Genomic DNA, 22,117 nt, shown 5'->3' on the forward strand with positions numbered 1-22,117 from the left:
TACTCTATAAAATATTTTAGAGCTTGACAAATTGTCTCATTAAACAAATTAATTCAGAAAATTCCCATGACTTTTGAAGCTTTTATTAATCAGCATCGTATAGAAATCACACTTTTAAAATTCCCTTATACTGTATATCCAGGTTTCCAAGACCTTGGGAGCACCTGGTTCATGAATAAAAATTACAGTTGTTGAGGAAACAAATTTAAATAAGACATGTCATTTTTATATTGCATTTTAAGTGTTTTAGCTCATTTTTAAGTTTTTTAATTTTAATATTACCCTTAGTGGGTCCTGGAACAAATGGTGTAGATTATTATTGTATAGACTTTACTGACGGTCAAAGTACAGTATAGTTTTTACATAACACTTTAGTAAGGGTAACACATTCACTATTAACTATGACTTTTGCCTCAATAAACACATTTTCTGCTTATTAATAGCTAGTAAGGCGTTTTGTAGCGTTTAAGTTTAGGTATTGGGTAGGATTAAAGGAACACGCCAACTTTTTGAGACTTTAGCTTATTCACTGTATCGAGTTAGATAAGTCCATACATACTATTCTCATCTCCGTCAATTCTGAAGCACCCACTGCTAGCCTAGCTTAGCACAAAGACTGGAGGAAAACGGTTCCATCTAGCCAACTGCTCAATAAGTGACAAAATAACGCCAACATTTTCCTATTTACGATAGTTACATCGTGTACTAAGACTGATGGAAAATGAAAATGTGATTTTCTAGACCGATATAGCTAGGAACTATACTCTCATTCCTGCGTAATAATCAAGGAACTTTGCTGCCGTACTATGGGTACAGTGGCACAATATTACACAGCGCTTGAAATAGTCTCCAGCATGCTCTCTGTGTTCCCTCGGTCTTAGTACACGATGTAACTATACACATCACAACGTGTAAATAGGAAAATGTTGTCGTTATTTTGTCACTTATCGAGCAGTAGTCTAGCTGGAGCCATTTACCTTTAACCTTTGTGCTAAGCTAGGCTAGCGGTGTGTGCGTCAGACAGAGTTATGGCACGCATGGAAATAAAATGGTGTGTATGGACTTATTTAACTCTGGGGGTTAATACAGTGAATAAATTTTAAGTCCCAAAAAGTCAGCGTGTTTCTTTAAGGGATGTAGAATATGGTCATGCAGAATTAGGCATTAATATGAGTGTTATAAGTACAAATAAACAGCATTCTAATAAGCAACTAGTTCACCCAAAAATGAAATTTATGTCATTAATGACTCACCCTAATGTCGTTCCTCACCCGTAAGGACCTCCGTTTATCATCAGAACACAGTTTAAGATATTTTCTATTTTAGTCCCAGAGCATATGCAGTCTATGCACACTTTACTGTCCATGTCCAGAAAGCTAATAAAAACATCATCAAAGTAGTCCATATGTGACATCAGTTGGTCTCTTGAAGCATCAAAAATACATTTTGGTCCAAAAATAATAAAAATTATTCAGCATCAGTCTTCTCTTCCGCATTTTTTTAAACCTCAAATAAAGATTCAAACGGCCATGAATCAGTGAATCGATTAATGATTCGGATCGCCAATGTCACGTGATTTCAGCAGTTTGGATCATGTGTCAAACTGTCAAACTGCTGAAATCACGTGACATTGGCTGTATTTTCCATGCTTCAAGAGATTCTAAACAACCAACTGATGTCACATATGGACTACTTTGATGATGTTTTTATTAGCTTTCTGGACATGGACAGTAAAGTGTGCATAGACTGCATATGCTCTGGGACTAAAATAGAAAATATCTGATGAACGGAGGTCTTACGGGTGAGGAACGATATTAGGGTGAGTCATTAATGACGTCCATTTCATATTTGGGTGAACTAACCCTTTAATAGCAAGAATTGAACCCTAAAATAAAGTGTTACCATTTTTACACAATGACCCAACAATTATACTATTGATTCTAAATAGTATATGAGAAATGAATTAGTGCATCCCAAATCACTGTATATTGACAATAAGGTGGTCAAACGTGCTTAGACGATACACTATGATGTAAATGTTTTTGGGCTACAGTACAAGCACAAACTTTAAGAGCACAAACTAAACATTCAAATTTGGACAGAATCTCACCATAGATAAGTAGCAGAGGTGCTGGCACGTTTGGCAGCGTCTCTCGGATGACTCCAGCGCCAGCCATTTGCGTGGTTTCTTCCTGGTGTCAGCAGGTGATTGGTTGTTGTCGTGAGTGCAGTAGCGTGCGGAGGAAAGCAGCCCTGCTTCATACAGTTCCTGCCTTTGCTTCATCTCTATGTTCCTGTAGGACATCAGCACACGTTCTTGACGACTGCTTTGCAATTGGTTATAATGTTTAAAGAGGCCATATTACGCACTCTTACAGAGTCTTGATTTTGGAGTCTACTAGAATAGGTTTTCATACATTATTGCAACACCTCTCTTCCCAGTCCGATTGTTATGCTCCGTTTAGTTTCTGTCTCTATGAAGCTCCTCCTTACGAAGAGCGATTGGTCAAGGGCTTTGAGCATGTTTCGGAAATGTCACTCCCTTTAACACACTACTAATGTAACTCAACCAGGCCTAGTCCTTTGTTTTGTGCATGCCATGGGCAGGAATTATTTAAATGAGGAAAACTGTGATGTGTACGTTCCCAAAAGACAACAATTGGGGCGTTTCAGGCATTTCAGAAACAGCGCTTACTGGTATGGAAAATAACTCCCTTTGGGGTGACTTTGTTCTTTGTAACTTTGCAGATCTTTTTCATGCTCAAGCAGCAACATCCCGACTAAATAAAAAGTTCAGAACCATCATGACTTCACTGTTTCCACATCAGGATGGGTTTGCTTACCTGAGATCTTTGAGAAGAGAAGAGATTGTACCAAGCACGAGTCTGTTTTCTCGTTTGGCCTCGGCTGTGGCGATCTGGTAGAGTAGCTTCTCCATAGAGAAGGGTTTTGCTATGCGCCTGCATTTCAGGTCCTGCGAGAGAAGTGCGAACATGTAGAGCGTCTTCTAAGCATCTCGTAAAACCTCTGTTTGTCGTCCTGCAGTTGGACGTGGAAAATGTGAAAGTCTCACCTTAGCAGCCTCGTAGCCCAGGTTCATCCACTGTGGTGTGGCAAAGTGCACAGTTTCAGACACACTGTAGCCACAGCAGACCCTGGACACGAACGCACCGGGGAAGACCACCACGAACTGCCCGCTCTGCTGGACCGTACGGTGGACCTTTATCCCCTCGCGACAAAGCACCTCCGGAGAAATCTGGAGAAATACACACGTTTAAGTTATTTGTGCAAGAGCACTGCATTTAAAAAGCAATGTGTGCGTGAACTCAGCAGAGCCAAAACTCCACTAGTTAAGTTCCACAAGTTAATGCTATTTTTATCGACTTACCATAACATTCTTCTCCAGCATTTCCAGTCCCGGCGTGCCGTTGGCCTGTAGCAGTGTGTGCACCACTTTATCAAGCTTTGTCTTTTCCTCAGCAGGAATAGAATACCTGTACAGGGACAGGCAACACTTCTAGTCAGTGTCATTGTTTGCACAAAATAAGGCAACAGCCCTGTCTGCCGGCCCCTAAACCAGCTTTGATGCCATGAAGACAGGCTGTGTCTTTATCATGCATGTTAGAAAAAGAAACAAAAGCTGACACTAGTCTGAGTGAAATACACAATGTAATCGACTGTGTTTAACAGAGCACAGCGCCCTCTAGAGGTGAAAGATCACAATACAGCTGAGTAAGGGAAGACATTAGTAGAACACGCTTTTACACGTTATCAGTGTTAACTAAAACAAATGATTTAGCTTTTTCTGTAATTGATAATAAAAATAAATATTAGATGAACAACTTAAATGAAATTTAGAAATGTTGCCTTGGCAACCAACTGAAATAAACAGCTAAATTACTAAAATGACTTCCCTTACGAAACAAAAATATTTTGCAGTATATTAGAAAATAATATGTAATACATTAGGCAATATATTCACATATATTGTATTCACAAATATTATATTTTATATTTATATTCTTCAATAAATTGGAATATATGAAAGCGGCAATCATTTGTATATTTTGCAATATATTACAGGAATATATAATATATTGTATAATACCATCAATATATTATTCCATGTATTTAAATATATATTATAATATATTTCAAGTAATATATTGGCAAATATATTTTCCTTTCATAAGGGTTAAGATTAGAAAATAAAAAGCTATATAGGAAACAAAACTGATAAAAATGACAAAAACTAGACGAACGCACACGCACGCACACACACACACACAATTATTATTATTATTACAAAAAACTGTATTTAAAGTATCTAAACATTTAAAATTGAGTGCCAAAAGAATGAACAAGATTCCCTTAAAACACACAATTGTAAATAAAAGAACAATGCAAATTGTACAGTGTTGTTATATTTTAAGTATTATCATTTGTAATAATATAAAAAAATCTAAAACATTAATATATTTTAGATTTTTTATATTATTACAAATGATAATACTTTATTATCAATATTAAAATAATTTATTATATAATATCAAAACATTGTATTATGTAAAAACACAGTATCATGAACAATGTATTTACTGTCAGCAATATATGATTGTAAATTATTAATAATTAAATAACCATTTAGTTGTGAATGTTATTTTATACTTTATTTTTATTTTTTAAACAAAGAATTAGTTTATTTCTATTATTTTATTTATACATTAATTTACTGTTTGTTAATCTGCTATTGATATGAACATCATCTAACAGCCCAATGCCGTTTTATGGGGCAAATGTTCAATTCAATTATTTTAATGTCAGTGTAGCCACAGTGTCTGGAAACAAAAACTTACCAAATGCAATCAGCACCAGTGTGTAAGTAATCAATGTATGGAAGGCGGTTTTGGTCTTGTGACCAGCATGAGGTAGAAAAGACCATGCCGATGTTCAGCCAGGGAATAGTAACCCCTGTGAGAAATAGAGGCAGAGAGGGGGGTGATGACTTATTCAACAAAGGAACTTTGTATGATGTGGAGAGGAGTGTACTTCCTGCTACTGATGACAATAGTGGACTCACCAGGCACAGCACCAAGATGGCGCAGAATGGAGCCAGAGTTATTGGGAACGACATTGAGGTTCCATCCATGCCTACAGAGAAAGAGAGAGAGAGATTATGGTAGCATCATTTTTATAAACAGTGACACATCTTATTATGATGCCTTTAATTCATCTCTAAAACAAAAGAAGCACTTACTTGGAGAAGGGTTCGGACTTGCCCACAGGGAAGCCGCTTCCATGTGTGTTTGTGTCCACTTTCCCATAATGCACTGCTATATGGCAGTCCCTCTGCTCCACTATCCGCCAGTAATCTTGCTATATAAAGAAAAGCAGGACAGATGGAGATGAAGAAAAATGGCAGGATAAAGGAAACAAGGAAATATGACAGAAAACGAGGATACTACTGCCGTGGGACATGCTTATAAAACATGACACATGGAATGTACATGCTTTTATTATTATTATTAATAATAATAATAATTATATATACATCATGCTTCCTAAAATACTAGATTTTTCAGTGTGGATACTGGTCACTAGGTGGATCAGAATACACATTTTACATCTATATGTACATATTTATCTGGTGAATAGTTAAAATACAGGACATATGCGTTTACCTCAACTTCAGCAGCCCCAGGCTCTTTGTTGAAGCACATCATCATAGTATTTCTTGCTATTCTGTAAAAGGTGGTCAAAGATACCGATCTTCCCTGTAAAAAAAGATCAATAAATGACAATACACAGTAGGAAAAATTGCAAAATAATCTGTGACATAAGCCATTTGCTAACAGCTTCAGGCAGTTCTCAAAATCAAGCTTAAGATTCAATTACATATGTCAAATTAGCATTACATTCTGTATATTGGTACCATAAATGTGGATTATTCTGCTTAAATTAAGGATAAAACCTGTTCTTTATAGGTTGGTCTAGCTTAACACAAACACACACACACACACACACACACACACACACACACACACACACACACACACACACACACACACACACACACACACACACACACACACACACACACACACACACACACACACACACACACACACACACACACACACACACACACTTTTTGACATACTTTACTTTAAAGGCAGTACTTCATTTCCTTCATATAGATGTCAAGTTAAGAGCTGCAGTTTACCCATTCATTGTTCTACAAGTTGACTATTTCCTCTTTATAAGCACTATACACACAAGTGGAAAAAAAAAGCTCACTCTTCAACCACATGACAGCACAGATAACTATAGACAAAGACAATCGCCAGGTACAGCAATGGAGATTAACAAAGTGCTGTGTCTCTGTGTGTGTGTGTGTGAAGCTGAGCTGTGACCTATATTCAGTCACTATTCTGTAAAGAGGCCTACTCTCAAAGTACCGCCCAGCAAAGTGTGTTACCTCAGACAACAACATACACACAGACAGACGGGGTGCTATAAGAGTCAGCAGGGTCTTTTTTTATAGGGCTAGAGAAGCAGACGGAGTCAACTTACATCGACCACGGCTAAGAACTCTTCCTCCCATACACCAAGAGAGGAGGGCCTGGGAACAAGCCCTCTCACAAAACAGCCACTCTCACCGATACCCACAGTTATAGCTCTCTTTTCCTTTAACCATCAGTCCTCTCGCAGACACACAAACCACAAAAGCTCTGCCCCATGTTTGAATGAGCTGCCTCACTTTCTACATTAGCAAGCTACCTTCTAATGTAGCATGCTAATCAAAATGTAACCTCATGAGGGACTGAATATAAAAGCTCTTAACGTAACTCAACTGTGAAATTAAGTCACTTTTTTTTTGGTGTTATTCACATGAAGTGCGATTCCCACAGTCAGATGCTAGCATGTTGCTAAGCTAATAACTTGATACTCTAATAAACACAACAAATTCATAGCACACACCAATGCTGGGTGAAATTGTGTTTTAAATTAGATAGAACTATTGTCTACTGGCATGTTTAAGTACCGTGTATAACTATAAGTCTCAATTGTACAATAATTGTACAAAAATGCAAAAGTGTGCATACACTGCTGAGACTAATTTAGGCCAGAATGAGCACAATCATTTTGCTTCAATCCGGGAACGCGTCTATGATGTCGCCGAGGCAGACAGCTCACTAAAGCTTGTAAAAGATCTACAGTGTTATGTACCTTTAAATCTGTCAGAGGAACAAAACAGATGCTCACGCTGGTAGCTTAGCAAGTGAAAAGAGAATACATAGCTCTGAAATAAAGCTTAGACCTGTGATGCAGAGCACAGCACAGAGACACATCCATCAACCGCGGTAGAGCCAACCTCAGCAGCATTAAAACCTAAAACACATCATATATTAAGCTTTCCTCCCTTTATTCCCCAGCGGCGTGGCACTGTGTTCAGTGTACAGACGAACATAGTCATCACACTTGTTATTTTGGCACGTTCTCTGGCAGCTCAGCAGTGAGCCCTCTCTACTCTCTCTAAACACTTCATTACCTGAGGATATGGCACATCTGCTAGTCTGACTGACTGAATAAAGTGAATGAAACAAGTTTGACACATAATACTACCTTCAGAAAGGAGAAACAGTAACGTTAGCATGCCGTTTGGCTATTATCAGTAGGTGCGTCTATCACGTCCCTTACCTTGTATATACATTTGTGCTGGTCACTAAGAACACCTTCCTCCTCTGCCTCCTCTTCTGCCTCATCACTGCCCACTTTTACCCCTTTCTTTTCCTGAGCAAACAGTCTGCGGCGGCCAGCCTGCCGCGGGGTGTCTGGCTCTTTATTGTGATTGCGGAAGCCATTGCGGTGGTTTAGGCCAGTGAGTCCATTCTTGGGTTCGAAACGGGGAAGAACCAGAGACCGCTGGCCGCTATCCGTGTGCCCCTCCAAGGGTCCCCGCTTGCGTTCCAGAACCTCCTTTTCTGCCAACACCTCCTGCTCCAGTCGACAGTGCTCCTCAGGAGAGAGCAGGTCATAGGAGAGCAGGTACTGGAGGTAGGCCTCCTGGAGCTTGGCCAGACGATCCTGTGCTGATTTGGGAATGCGAAGCAAATCGGCCAACCGGCTCCATTTTTTCAGGTCCATCACCTGCTGCATTCCACCCATGTCGCAGACAAGCTCAGAAAAACGAGCCAGGTCTACTTCACAGCCACCTGAAGGGGCAACAGAGAGAGGGAAGAATGCACAAACATGTCAGAAATGTATATTAACAGTTTCCAAAAATAACTAAACTATGAAAAACTGAACCATCTGCCACCAAATGAGTATTGACAGCTCCAGAGTTGAAATTCATTACATTTCCCAGCTCATTAATTTTCTAAATATGTTGGTGGAAACATTTTGGCATCTTTGTTTCTCTTTTAAAACATACCAAAACATAACGACTGAAGAAAGTCAGCTAAGGAACATATAGAGAGTGAGCAGCAACAAAGGTCAATGATCAAGTTTAAAACTCTTGAAGGAATTATTGCAGCATACCGGCGGCATTCTAACAGGCTCACTAAACATTTATTTCAACCATATATTTTGACTGGATCCTCAAACAGCACATAGAATGCTGATGCAAAGCAATGGCTCAAAGCTGCTTTTTAAACCTCATAAGCTTGTAACAGTGCTGGACAAGTTCTGAAGAAACGGGCAACTGGTTAAACATATGGTTTCCCAACCCCCGGCAGACAATAGACTTGACAACATATGTTGAGAATGGACCATGAGGATGTTCACTGCTCAGTTTACATACAAATTGTCTCTCACCCCTTTACTGACATTGACAGGCTGATATGCAACTATTAACTAAAGGGCTATATGATATGTGGGTTACCCTAGCCCAGGGCTATTCAAATCTTGCCCTGGAGGGCAAATACGCTGCAGAGATTAGCTCCAACCTTGATCAAACACACCCACCTGTGATTTTCTAATGATCCTAAAGACATTGATTAGCATGTTCAGGTGTGTTTGATTAGGGTTGTAGCTAAACTCTGCAGCCCGTTGGCCCTCCAGGGCAAGATTTAAATAGTCCTACCTTAGCCCATGGGTGGACAATGCTGGTCCTGGAGGGCTACTGTCCTGCTGATTTTAGTTTTAACAATATGAAGTAAAACCTGTCCAAAATTTTCAAGTAATCCAGATTCAATTGTTCAGGTATGTTTAATTAGGGGTGCCATACACCAACAAAAGCAGCTGTAGTCAAAAGGTTTTAAAGGCACTCACCTATAAGAGGCGGCTCGTCCATTGAGATGCCCTGAGATTTGAGGTGCTTCTTAATGCAGGCCAGTTTCTGAACATTGGGGCCCCAGCGCCGACCCAGCTTGTGGATGCGCTGAACCTGTGTCACAAAACGCATCTCGTCGTTGAGTTTGCACTCTGGCCTCCAATCAGGAGGTGGCAGCACTCTGCACAGTCCACACGACTCGGCCCGTTCCCGTACTGAGTCGAGGTACACCAAAGGGTCCTGGAACTCCCTGGAGCTGGGCTTGAAAATGGGCACCTCCCCCTGGGTTGCCCACCCTGCCTTGCTCCTTTCACGCTCCCTGTCTGGACGTGGTGAAGGTGTGTGCGTGGGCTCTGCTGGTTTGAAGGACTTGTTGGCTGAGGTAGTGGATGTGGTCCGATTGAGGGCAGGGTTAGTTTGGGACCTCTGCTGTGCTTGTCTGATGAACATCAGTTTGCCAGCAGAGGCGCGCTTGGGTCGCTGACGTGCTGGCTCGGGGGTTGCGGGGTTCTGGGGCATGCCTGGGGAGGTTGGAGCAGCAGGGGGAGATGGAGGAGGGGCAGGACCCATTTTCTGAGTAGGGGAGGCAGCCATTTCAGTGATACTATGTGCAATAGTGATGGTGTTGGGGGACTTGAACTGATTCAGGGCCTTCTTGCTGCGAGTTTCCAGTGGGCTAGTTTGCAGTTTAGCTTTCTTAACCTCATTAACAGGCAGCTTAGTTTTGGCCGTGTCACTCTCAGTTCCAGCTCCAATGATCGCAATGGCATCACTTCTGCGTTTAGAGTTTCGCAGTCCCTGCCGCACTTGTCGGCCATCTCCCTCCTCTTGCCTGGCACTGTGGCGTCCGTTAAGCCTGCCATTAGGCCGGCCACCGTTAGTCATCTTATGCACCCCATTTGATAATAGCACCTGTTTGCGGGTTTTTGCATTGATACTTTGGGCTTTTCCTGAGTGAGAGAGCTGAGGCCGGCCATGGCCGTTGCTGGTTGGATGATGGGAATGATGGTGGTGGTTGTTGCTGTAAGCACGGAGGCCAGCAGAAACAGCATGCTTGCTGTGGTTGAGTTTGGCTTTCTTAACCAGTTCTCGTTTTGCTTTGGTGTAGGTGACGTGGCCCTTGGTCACGGTGGCTGTGTACTTCACAGTTTTGGACGGCAGACTGAAGTTTTTCTGCTTTTTGGCACCGGCTGTGTGCGCGCCGGCTGATGATGCCCGTGTGAGTCCATTTACTTTCGAGACCTGAAGTGGAAGGGGAAGAAGATTGTTATGTTACATAAAGTGGATCAATGCAACTTACTAATGAACTGAGACTTCTCATTCTCAAACCATTCCCTCAATCCCCATGGCAAAGAATAAGCTCCTAATGTCTATTTGCATACTAAGTCACAGTGCATGTATCAGCTGACACCATAATACAGACAACAACCGAGCTCCAAAAAACCTAAACCAGAGAAAACGGCAGGGGGAAAAAAAAGAGGGAGGGAAGTGTACTTGATAGAGGAAGAAGAAAGAGAGGAATGTTTTTATTCAGTGCCAACAGCTGCAAAAAAGAAAAGAAAAAGAATCCTTAGAAGTAAAATTTAATCATAAAATCCCATTCAAACACCAATTCATAGATGGCTTTATACAGCAGATTACACTAAAGTTCTTCAAATTTGGCTTTAATGCCCAAATAAAAGGATCTGTGCTTTCAGCTGATCTGAGGCCCCCAATAAACTTCACAGCAGAGCAGATGCGGCTTGGGTTACGCCCGGCCTCTCATTGTTTAACAGCCACCATGGGAATAAGACTATGCCAGGCTACAAACATAGTCAGCCTCGACTTCTCTCTTCACATTGTTTTCTTTGGCTCTATTTTTCCTGGCAAAGCAGAAAGGGTTTGATTTCCTATGTGTGTGTCCTCACAGATGCAAGAAAAGAAGATGCACCCGGAGGGTTTTAGTGGGCCAAAACCAGGTGAAATAAACACAATGTGCTTCTTTGCATTAGCGTAATCTCCAGGTATGCACCGATATGAACATTCTGGCCGATATCAATAACAGAAATTTTGCAGATAAACTACATATTGGCAGATAAATCTAAATCCAACTTTTTATATAACTTTTGAGAGCAAAAACAAAAGTCTCAGCATTCAAAACTATGTCCCTATGTCACACAACTATAATGCTCTCATTATAATTTTATGTAACATATATGACAGACCAATCATAATTCAAGCAATTTTAAAACCATCATGGCAAACACCTGAAGTGTTTTAGCAGAAGGAAATAATCCATAACTTATCAGGTTTAATATATCAGCAACATTTTCTTATCAGGTCGATAGCGATAACTTTAAAAATGAACATTTATTGGCCAATACCAATGTGGTGTCTAACGTATCGTGCATTCCTAGTAATCTCATTGGACGGCAAGGAGTCTTGACTTTTGGCTTATAGTTCTCGACAAGCCTCAAAAAAATGCAATAGCATACCACATGAATGATGCAGTCAGGTAAACAATGTTTAATTTTCACAATTTTTGTGATGAATATTTTATATAATGGCAACTCAATGCTGGGTCCAAAGCCAACCTAACTGAAGAAAAAGTAAGGGGCTAAGAAAATGTGACGACCAAAGTTACAAAGTTACCAAGCATTCTTCAGTAGATGGGTTGTTATATGTTACATCTTGTAATCTCTTCTTTCAATTAAACTCAAACGGTGTACTGCACATGATTCAGTTCCTAATAAATGTACTAACATTTAATTACATTTTTATATTAATTTGCCATTTGGCGATTGCTAATAATCATGTTTGGAATGCCTGTTATGCATTTATCCTACTGATACGGATTAAGACCTATAAAAAAAAACAAAAAAACATTGCTTTTGTTCACAATGTGAATGTTCACACTTGGTCTGAAGGGGTTCTTTTAATTGATTTGCCCATTGTGATAAATTCCCTCTTTGTAAATAGGTCTTTAGATGTTGTGCCACACCCTCATACAACCTTCCCCATCACTCCCGCTTTATTTCTCTCTTTAAAATCTCTGAACGCTCTTAATGAGAGGCTGTGTTGCGGTAACACTGTCCAGGCGGCGGTGATCTCTGGGCCAGAGGTTCACTGTCGGACAGACGAGGAGATTGCCGAGCGTCTTTGAAGTAAGACATCGGCTGTATTGTATTCCTATCAGGTGCAGCCAAACAACAAAGAGAGGCTATTAAAAGATAAGGGGGACTGAAATGTGACCTCCTTCATCAATCGCTTCCCCTTGTCGACGGTGGAATAAAGCAGCAGGAGGGAGTGGGGGAGAATATAAAAGAAAGCGACAGACTCCAGCCCCAGAGGCAGGCATGATGGATGCTCTCTGCAGGTAGAGTAAGCAAATGTAGCATGATGTCAGCTGCGGCCATGTCTATGTAGCCCCCGTCATCACACCCGCCCGCTTTTGAAATAACACGTCAGTGGTCTATGGCACGCCCCACCCCGTCTGCAGGGCTCTGAGAGTGCAGAATGTGATTGTAATGATAATCCCACTCAGCATAATGCCCGAGCCCGCTGGATGCTGAGTAGAGCTTGTGCGCCGACTGCGCAGCAGAAATTCCTCATCCGGCTCGGTGTAATGAACGCCATGACCACTAGAGGGCTCGCTGAGCCACTGCCGGAGGGTGCAAGCGAGCCCCGCCGCACGCTGCCAGCTATTATTTAGACTGCCTGAAAAGGTGGAAGAGAGAGAGAGTGAGAGAAACCTTGTAGGCGAGAGAACACAGGTCACTGGACTGTCCCCAGTGGGCAACCTCTTGAAACCAGGGGAAACGGAGAGTAGGCTGGAGGAAACATAGAAGAAAGCAAGGAAAGAGAATGGAAGGAAGGATGGATGGAAAAGTTAAAGGCCGCCTGGCCAGAGACGTGCGATTAAACCTGCTTAACAGCCAGAAACAAAAACAAAAGAACACACACAGTCAGAGGCCAGGCCAGCTCTCTGAAGTGGATCTTGGTCGCACGTGAGCGTGGAGGAGGACAGATGACATCATGTGTTGCTACAGGCCAGCTGCAGCAAAGCAGAAGAATTAACTGAGAACATCTGCAGCGCTGCAGCCCGCACACACAACCCTCCCCCCACACCCAACACACACACGTCTATGTATCTGTTAAGACATTGAAGTCTCTCTCTCTCAATTCAATTTGGTGCAAATTAGCTTCAATAAATTAAAATAAGACAAATAACACAGATGGAGTAAACAAATAAAATACAAATACGTTGTATAACAGTTATTTGTATTCAGGATTGATTAATGCCTATCAAAAAAAAAAAAAAAAAAACATTATCAATCAGGTTATTAGTTAACTGATTTATTGTGAATATTATAATTTGTTTTAGTCTGTCCATTTCCTATTTTATGGTAAGTGTATATGAATGTACAGTATATTATAACAACGAATATCTATAACATTATATGAAGGTGGTGTTCAACATGCTTTCTCTTTGGAGAAAGTACCCACGGCCAAGTACAAAAAAGTACGAGAAAACACCAAAGAACAAGACAAAATATCAAAAAAGACTCATTACTAACTGCCATGGATACAATAAAACAAACAAATATAGTCGTAACTTGGGGATAACAATTAACATGCATACAAAGGCATATCAGTTCAATAACAACACTGCTGAACCTGATCCTGCACCTGCTGTGTGCAGCATGAGAACCCTCTTATTCCCTGATTACGCAAGTCTGTGCAATGGAAAACACTCATAATAAATCAATAAAATGAATAATTATATATAGAAAAAAAACATCTACAATCTCTCTTCACAAAATGAGTTGCTACACACCAATGATGTACTTCACAAAGACTATATATTGTCGTTGATGATGGAAGTGTTTTTATAAATACTTCCTTTAAAACAGTGCATCTTGTAATACTGTCTCAGTTTATTAATTGCTCAAATGGATAGTACATTGAGCTCATGTGCAACGGGTGATGCACAGGCCATAGCTCTCAACACCTGAACACCCTTCAGAAAATTAGCTTTTAAAGCGTGACAGAGAAAGAGAGAGTGAGAGGTCAACGGCTGTTTAATAGATTCTCACAGTATTGCGGACTATGCTGCATCTATCTGTGTTGTTTATTGTGTTGCGTACAGCAGATGAGTGCTAATGTGTTTATGTGCATGTCGGTATAATAACAGGCTTTGTCTGACTCAAGGGTTTAACACTGGGTCAGTCATTGCGGTTAAACTGTTAACCCGCCACTTACAGGTGCCACTTCTAAATGCTGACTCATCGCAATGATAAAAGCAGTTCCGAACAGTTCCTCAGTTTGTCATTTTGAAGTCATTTTGAAAAGAAAAAAAAAAAAAGACTTATTATACAAAGCCAAAACAACAAAATCCTATCCCAAGTTTGAAAACCTTACAGTGTCACGGAGAGGCTGAACCTGTCTTTTCCCTGCTCTCTGAGGTTCATTATTCGCTTTATCAGTTTTGTGGCCTTCAAAGACGACAGGCTTGTTAATGGCGGAGATGGTGGTGGTCTGATTGTCTGAGGGCCATGTCAGGACCGATGTATCCCTACTGACTAGCAGACTGTCAGCGAGCATCTCTGGCTATCACTGCACAGTCCCTTGCTCTTACAGACACTGGGATGGACAAGAAGGGTGGTACCTGCTTGCGGAGTTCCTCTGCGGCTCTTCTGTAGTTGTGGCCGTTGGTGTTTTGGCTCTTGGCGGTGGCTGCCGTGTGCTTGTGGGAGATGTCACCAGACTCGTCACACCTCTCGCTACAATCTCTCCCCACAGTCGACTCCCTGCCTCTTGATCTGGGAGTGAGCTCTTTGTCCTTGTGTACCTTATGGCCATTTAACACTGAAAAAAAAACAAAAAAAAACAGGCTTATTAAAAAACACACAAATATTCGGTAACACTTTTATTTGAGTGTCCTTGTTACATATGTTACATGTATTTACTATAGTAATAGCTATAAAGTATGCATAATTACAGACAACAACAAAAACCAAACACGAATCCCATTTTAAACCCTATAGTACATGTAGATAATTAATATTACTCAGTCCTTAAATGTATAATTATACTGTATCAAGAACAATTATTCAATGCAATGTTACCATATTATCACACTTAACACTGAAACTTACAATAATTGTAACATTGCGATCAGTTGTGGATATCTAAATCAGAGAAAAATCATCGGTTCATATGGGTGGCGATTGGATGATTTATATTAAGTGATTAACGGAACAGATTCACAGATCTCTAACGGACAGCTAGTTCTGTTGCCAGTAATGATGACTCATGTGAGCCACCTACTGGTGCATGCACAATCATTCTCCTAAACATTGCCTTTCATTTGGACTTTATTTACACATGCGACCATGAAGGAAACCAGTAGTACTCAGATTACATTACTTTCATATTGTGGTGCTTGAATTACGTTCCTGAATACTTTTTTCTGGGGTCATTTGTAACTGTAATGGAATACATTTTTAAAGTAACTCTCTTAACTCTGGTTCTTGTTTATCCATGGAAAAACACAAACAAAACAGAAGACATTTCTGGTGTGAGGGATGGCCAAAATATGGGATTAATAAAGCAAAACAACCATTTGTTACTTTTATAAGGTCATAAATAAAGTAGCAGGAAACATTTATCATGGGTGCTTCACATACACATATTGTTTCACTATATATTTTTGAACAGTAGCTATGTTCAGAATGGAATAGTTTGTACTGTATATATATATATATACAGGTTCAGCCTCTCTCTCTCTCTCTCTCTCCCTCTCCCTCTCCCTCTCTCTCTCTCTCTCTCTCTCTCTCTCTCTCTCTCTCTCTCTCTCTCTCTCTCTCTCTCTATATATATATATATATAATACATTATACAGTAAAAACTATTCCATTCTGAACATAGCTACTGCTCAAAACACCAAAATAGATTTTTTGGTGAACACCAAATAAGAAAATTTGTAGAGTAAACTGTAATGTAAAGTATCTTCATATAGTAGCATAAACAAAACAAAGAAAAACAAAAGTAATGGGTCCTGCACACTGTGCGATTTTTCAAAATCCTTTGCGAATGTTCCTTGTCAGACTGTACGATGTAAGCCATGTCAGACTGTAAGATCTCAGTTGGCATTAATGTCAGACTGCACATAGTTAAGGCGCACTAAAAATGGACGCGCACAAGAAAACTCGTCCGGAGTTTTATATTATCAATGAATGACGCGTTCAGTGACAGTGAGCTGAATTACACGTGGGACTGAAATGCTGGCTACAAAGAAATCTCTAGCACTCCTTTTGGTCATATTTTGTCTTGAAAAACAGAGATATTTGACTGTCGTCGTAGGAGAAGTCACACTGCAGGATTGTGTGCCAAATCTTCTGACACTGCCAGAATTTCGTCTGAGGTAAAATTTGATCGCAGCGCTCCTTAATCGGCTCCCGGTGAACATGTCAAACTAACGACCAAAGACGTGAGATTTTAGCCTAGGATCAGAGGAATCTTTTAGGATTTGCTAAATTTGTCTCAGACAGCCAAATCGTGGCCAAAATCGCACAGTGTGCACCCGGCTTAAAGCAAAAGCAAAGCAAAATAAAAACAAAAACAAAAAAGGAAAATAAATTAAACAGAAGCAAAAAATAAAGCAAAACAAAAATAAAAAAGCAAAATATAAACAAAACAAGAGACAAAAAAACGAAAGTAAAAAACTAATAAAAACAAAAGTGAAGCAAAAGCAAAACAAAAACAAAAAAAGCTAAAATAAACAAAAAACAAACAAAACAAAAGTAAAGCAAAATATGATTTTAATATGCATTTGTACATGTACTTTTTTTCTACATATAACACATATGTATAGTTATTTTCAGTATTTATGGACAGGGTAGTTTGTCTGTTATCAGGCCCTCTGGACCGCTCTAATTAACACATATTCAAACTGCTCTTTGTATTTATGACTGCTCTCTTTAATTTTACAGTGTTTAAATATCAACAGGCAGCAGAGCGTGTCAACGAAGGGGAAACGGACGGGCTTTCGCGCTGTAAGGCTTGCACTTGGAACTGCTACCGACAGCTGAACTCAATAAAAGGTGTTTAATTTAGAAATGTAAACACGCCTCTGGGTTACTGAGGTTCAGCGAATGAAAGCCGAGCACTGTGGTTTCTCTCGCTCTCAGAGACACACACAGAGAGAGACCGAGAGAGACTGGAGCTTTGCCTGCGCTCAATATTAAAGTGTCACATCTGACATGGGCCAGCTCAGACGACATGCTGACTCCAGACACGCGGATAAGCTGAGGACAGACAGCACGAGGGCATACGAGAGGGGGAGAGAGAGAGAGAGAGAGAGAGAGAGAGAGAGAGAGAGAGAGAGAGAGAGAGAGAGAGAGAGAGAGAGAGAGAGAGAGAGAGAGAGAGAGAGAGAGAGAGAGTGTGAACGTTATGTGACGGGGAATTTCCTGATCCTGAGACAGTGTGCATTTCACGCATCCAACCACCTCAGGCGGTCAGGGTGCTCTACATAGACAAAACTTAAAGATTGTTAAGAACAAGGAGCAAAATTCCCGAATCTGGGCCAATCTGAAGCAATGAAGATCAATTTTGAATAAAACTGAGCTAAATTATGCATGAACAAGAATAGACAATAGCTTGCACACCGTCACTGAATCGGTACAGCATGTAATAATCATTGCCGCTTATATACTGTACGTTTTAAATGGATTCAAACCATTTCATTTTTGTACAATATAGCAATTATATAATTGTCTATTGTTCTAAAATTACAATATATAATAGTATTATCAGTAGCCGTGTTTCCATTACAGATTTGCGAAAAACTTTTGCGATATTTCTCAAATGTCGATAAACTATTGCGAAATGACAGCATTTCCATAGCCGCAGTTATGCGACAAAAACATATTTTCCTCTTTGCGATAGGTCATTCCAAAATGATGGCACTTGGTAGTTTAGTATATCCCATCCACCGCACTAGCCATTATTTTTATTGGAAGGAGATGTGTGTTATCCAAGCATTAATGGCAAGGAAAGCCTCTTAGGTTACTTAAGCGGCACGGTTATGAGGTGTGTGTGTGTGTGTGTGTGTGTGTGTGTGTGTGTGTGTGTGTGTGTGTGTGTGTGTGTGTGTGTCAGATCTGCTTCAAGGTCTTCATGATAATGTGGAATTTCTGTGTTTTTGAATTCATTGATTCTCTTGTCTTTTATGAGTTTAATAAAGAACTCTGTCTCATCTTCTCTCCAAACAAACCGTCATCTGTAAAGAAAGATCGACTTTTACGCACACCAGGTTGACGCATATAGAGAAGAGCGAAATGTTTGAATTTGCATGGTAACTCAAATGTTTTTTTGTTTTTTTAACACTTTCGTTATTTTGGCTCGAAATTTTGTTTGTTGGAATTATGAACTGAATTTAGAAATGCTTTTGAAAATAAAAATGTGGCATTTAATGAACAAAATATTTTTTTGAAATGAAGATAGCGTTTGGAGTGAGTGCATGCAAAATAATTTGTTCCACGAGTCTACAAATAAAAGCAGACAGTTTATAGTTTATAATTATGTCTTGAACTTATCTGTATTGTAGTATTGTAGCTGTCTTAAAGGAAGAAGGAAGAAATGAAAAAACGTTGCCACCTTACTTGGCCGTGGGTTAAAAAAAAATAGCCTAACTACGAAAATAACACAATTGAGTGGAAACAATAATATAAAGGCCCTATGTGGCAGCAATGCGTCACCGCACCAGGTGACCTGTAAATGTGGAAAAAAACGTTTCCATTTGCAGTTTTGACATTCGAAAATGTCCTTTTACGAATTGCAGAGAGCGTAAAAACGTTTTGCGATATATGGGAGTTTTTGCGAAATTGCCGCGTTTCCATTGGGCATATTTTCAATTCGCAATTTCAATTTGCGCAATTTGAAGGGGATTGGAAACATGACTAGTGATAGCATTCACTCAAAATTCTGCATTTCTAGGAAAATAATGTATTAACTCTAATAGTGAAATCAAGCATTATAAAACATAATATATTATATATAGTAGTTGATAGCATCATTAAAAATGTCTTTATTTCTCTTTGTTAATCAAATTTTATTTGATTAACAAAAATATAAACAAGTCTTTATTGTGGATGAAGCCATGTCTTTTGGATGTGAAAAATGGTTGAAAAATTATTCACAACCTCTTACTTGGAAATATTAAATATTACCCTCTCTGCTGCTCAAATTGCCTCATATTAGTTCTTTCCTATTAAAAAAAAAAAAATGTTGTCCCAGTGCTCCACATGGTTCATCCCTGTTTAACTACAGTTGAACACATATTGATTCATTTGTTTGGACTGTAAATTAGGGATTTTCATGAGCTAATATTGTATTTTCACCCTGTCAGGAGAACATTGTTTGTGGATAAATTGCGGGTGTGTGAGAAAAAAATGCACGCTGCTGCAAATAATGCTTGATTTTGTATTTCTACGATCTAAAGGAGGAACTATAAATGCCTGCAGGCTTCAAAAATGTTCTACCCTAAATTTCTACACTACCATAGAACTACAATAATTACATAAATGCTTACACAACTAATGTGTGTATTAGTATGTGTGTTTAAATATAGATGGCAGCTTGATCCTCTGATTGCTGTTAAAGACACTTCAACACACTAAATTAAACGCCTCTTGCTTTCAATTTTCCTACTGACAGACTATTTTTGTTTGTTAACACGATGTTTCATTAACACGCATACCCCCCAATACCTTGCTGCCCCTCTTTAAACTCACACAGCATCTATGAGTCTCAACAAAGTGCTCAAACTGTCTTATAGGACAGTTTATTCTTCATTTGTTGGTGGTGTGCGTAGCGTACAGCGACACGTTGCCCGCCGTTACTCGGCACAGCTGTGAGCTGAATGCATAAACACCTTGTTACCGCCTTTCCTACTAAAGTGATAATTGGAGTGGAAAGATGGAAGTGCCTCGTTCCATTTAAACAAGATTCCCGTCTCCGTACAAGCAGCGGCATTTCTCCTCTCTTTCTAAACATGCACAGCTTGCACAAAACATGTACAGTACCGTTCAAAAACTTAGTCTCTTATGCTCAGCAAGACTGCATTTATTTAATTAATAAAAAATACAGTAATATTGTGAAATAGATATTTAAAATTGTAGTAGTTTTCTATTTTAATATATTTTAAATGTAATTTATTCCTGTGGTAGCAAAACCGAAATCTCAGCATCATTACTCCAGTCTTCAGTGTCTCATGATCCTTCAGAAATCCTTCTAATATGCTGATTTGCAGCTCAAGAAATATTTCTTATTATTATCAATGTTGAAAACAGCGGTTTCATAATTTTGTGAATAGACAGTTCAAAAGAACAGCATTTGTTTGAAATCAAAATAATTAGTAACAGCATAAATGTATTTACTATCACATTTTATTAATGCATCCTTGTTGACTAAAATTATTTTCTTTAAAAAGAATCTTATCAATATCTGCTTCGAGATCGCCTAAATTAAGATAATATTAATGAGACTATTAAATGTCATTTATGATAATATTGAATACTTTTTTTTTAACACTAATTAATAATGTAATCGTGCAAGACAAACTCTCTATTTTGCTGCGATTGTTTTTAACCATCTCTTCTTACCGAATCCATTGATCTTGCCAGTAGGTTTGCCCTTCTTGGGTGTAGACTGGCATGATGTGGACGCCACACTGGGTGGTTTCTCTTCCTCGATTTCATCTTCATCATCCAGTTCCTCCTCATCCTGAGAGCTGCCGAAGTAGGCCATGTTACTGGGTAATGCCGGTGAGCCTGATAGGCGGGAAAGAGACAGAGAGAGAAAGCGTTAAGGAAGCCCCAGCCCCAGCACATTTACTGAGAAGTGGCCGAAGAAAATGGGATAAACCGGCACAGCTCTGTAATCTCAGTTTCTATTGCAGCTGTAATCCTCTCAAAATCAGCTGCTGCTCTGGATGAGATTAGAGACTGTTGCAGCCATAGGATCGCACTTCTGAAGCCTGAGTACATTACATTCCCCTGTTTCTGTGTGCGCTGAGTGGAGATTTGCAGCCACAAGTGACTGTGTCTGACTGACATTTCTCTTTAAGAGAAACCACGCTTTAAATAACACCAGCTGATAACCAGCAGCACACTGCAAGTTTGCAGCCCCACATAAAGAGCCCCATAATACACCACTGCTTCTGGATCAGGCAAAGCTTAAGAAGATAAAAGTTAGGCACAATACACACAGAATACAAACACACAGAATGACATGAAACCGTCGGAACAAAACAAAATGAAAACCAAAACACAAAAAATAAACAAACCAACACATACAAAACAAAAACTACTAAACAAACCCAAATAAAACTAACACAAAACAAATTAAAAAACAAAACAAACCAACACATGCAAAACAAAAACAAAACGAAAAAATATAACTTAAAAAAGTAAAAACATACCAAAACAAATAAAACAACAACAACAAAACAAACCAAAACTAAACTAAAGCAAACCAAAACACAAAACAAACTAAAAAACAAAGCAAACCAACACATACAAAACAAAAACCAACAAAAAACATACCAAAACAAACAAAAAACATCAAAACAAACCAAAACTAAAGCAAACCAAAACACAAAAACAAAAAACAACACATACAAAACTAAAACAAAACTAAAAAACACACAAAAACAAACAAAAAACTACAAAACAAACCAAAACTAAAGCAAAACAAAAAGGCAAAACAGACACATACAAAACGCATACAAAAAAATAAAAATAAAATAAAGAAAAACACCGGGGGGAAAACGTAGTCATAGTTCCAATGCATTTAATT

At 39.4% G+C, this 22,117-nt stretch overlaps 1 protein-coding gene across 1 annotated transcript in view; it reads right to left on the minus strand.

The window, feature by feature from the left end:
* jarid2b (jumonji and AT-rich interaction domain containing 2b) overlaps positions 1-22,117 on the minus strand; it is a 131,868-nt gene that overhangs the window by 4,591 nt on the left and 105,160 nt on the right. Inside the window, exons 5-16 of the mRNA XM_067425997.1 lie at positions 20,923-21,090; positions 14,922-15,121; positions 9,274-10,516; positions 7,702-8,216; positions 5,682-5,774; positions 5,258-5,376; positions 5,081-5,151; positions 4,857-4,971; positions 3,389-3,494; positions 3,074-3,256; positions 2,844-2,974; positions 2,111-2,294 (exon numbers count right to left, since the gene is read on the minus strand). Of these exons, the coding sequence (XP_067282098.1) occupies positions 2,111-2,294; positions 2,844-2,974; positions 3,074-3,256; positions 3,389-3,494; positions 4,857-4,971; positions 5,081-5,151; positions 5,258-5,376; positions 5,682-5,774; positions 7,702-8,216; positions 9,274-10,516; positions 14,922-15,121; positions 20,923-21,090 (3,128 nt within the window). The remainder of the gene's footprint in view (positions 1-2,110; positions 2,295-2,843; positions 2,975-3,073; positions 3,257-3,388; positions 3,495-4,856; positions 4,972-5,080; positions 5,152-5,257; positions 5,377-5,681; positions 5,775-7,701; positions 8,217-9,273; positions 10,517-14,921; positions 15,122-20,922; positions 21,091-22,117) is intronic.

Source organism: Pseudorasbora parva, chromosome 19, assembly GCF_024679245.1.
Source record: "Pseudorasbora parva isolate DD20220531a chromosome 19, ASM2467924v1, whole genome shotgun sequence".
Classification (NCBI taxonomy): Eukaryota; Metazoa; Chordata; class Actinopteri; order Cypriniformes; family Gobionidae; genus Pseudorasbora; species Pseudorasbora parva.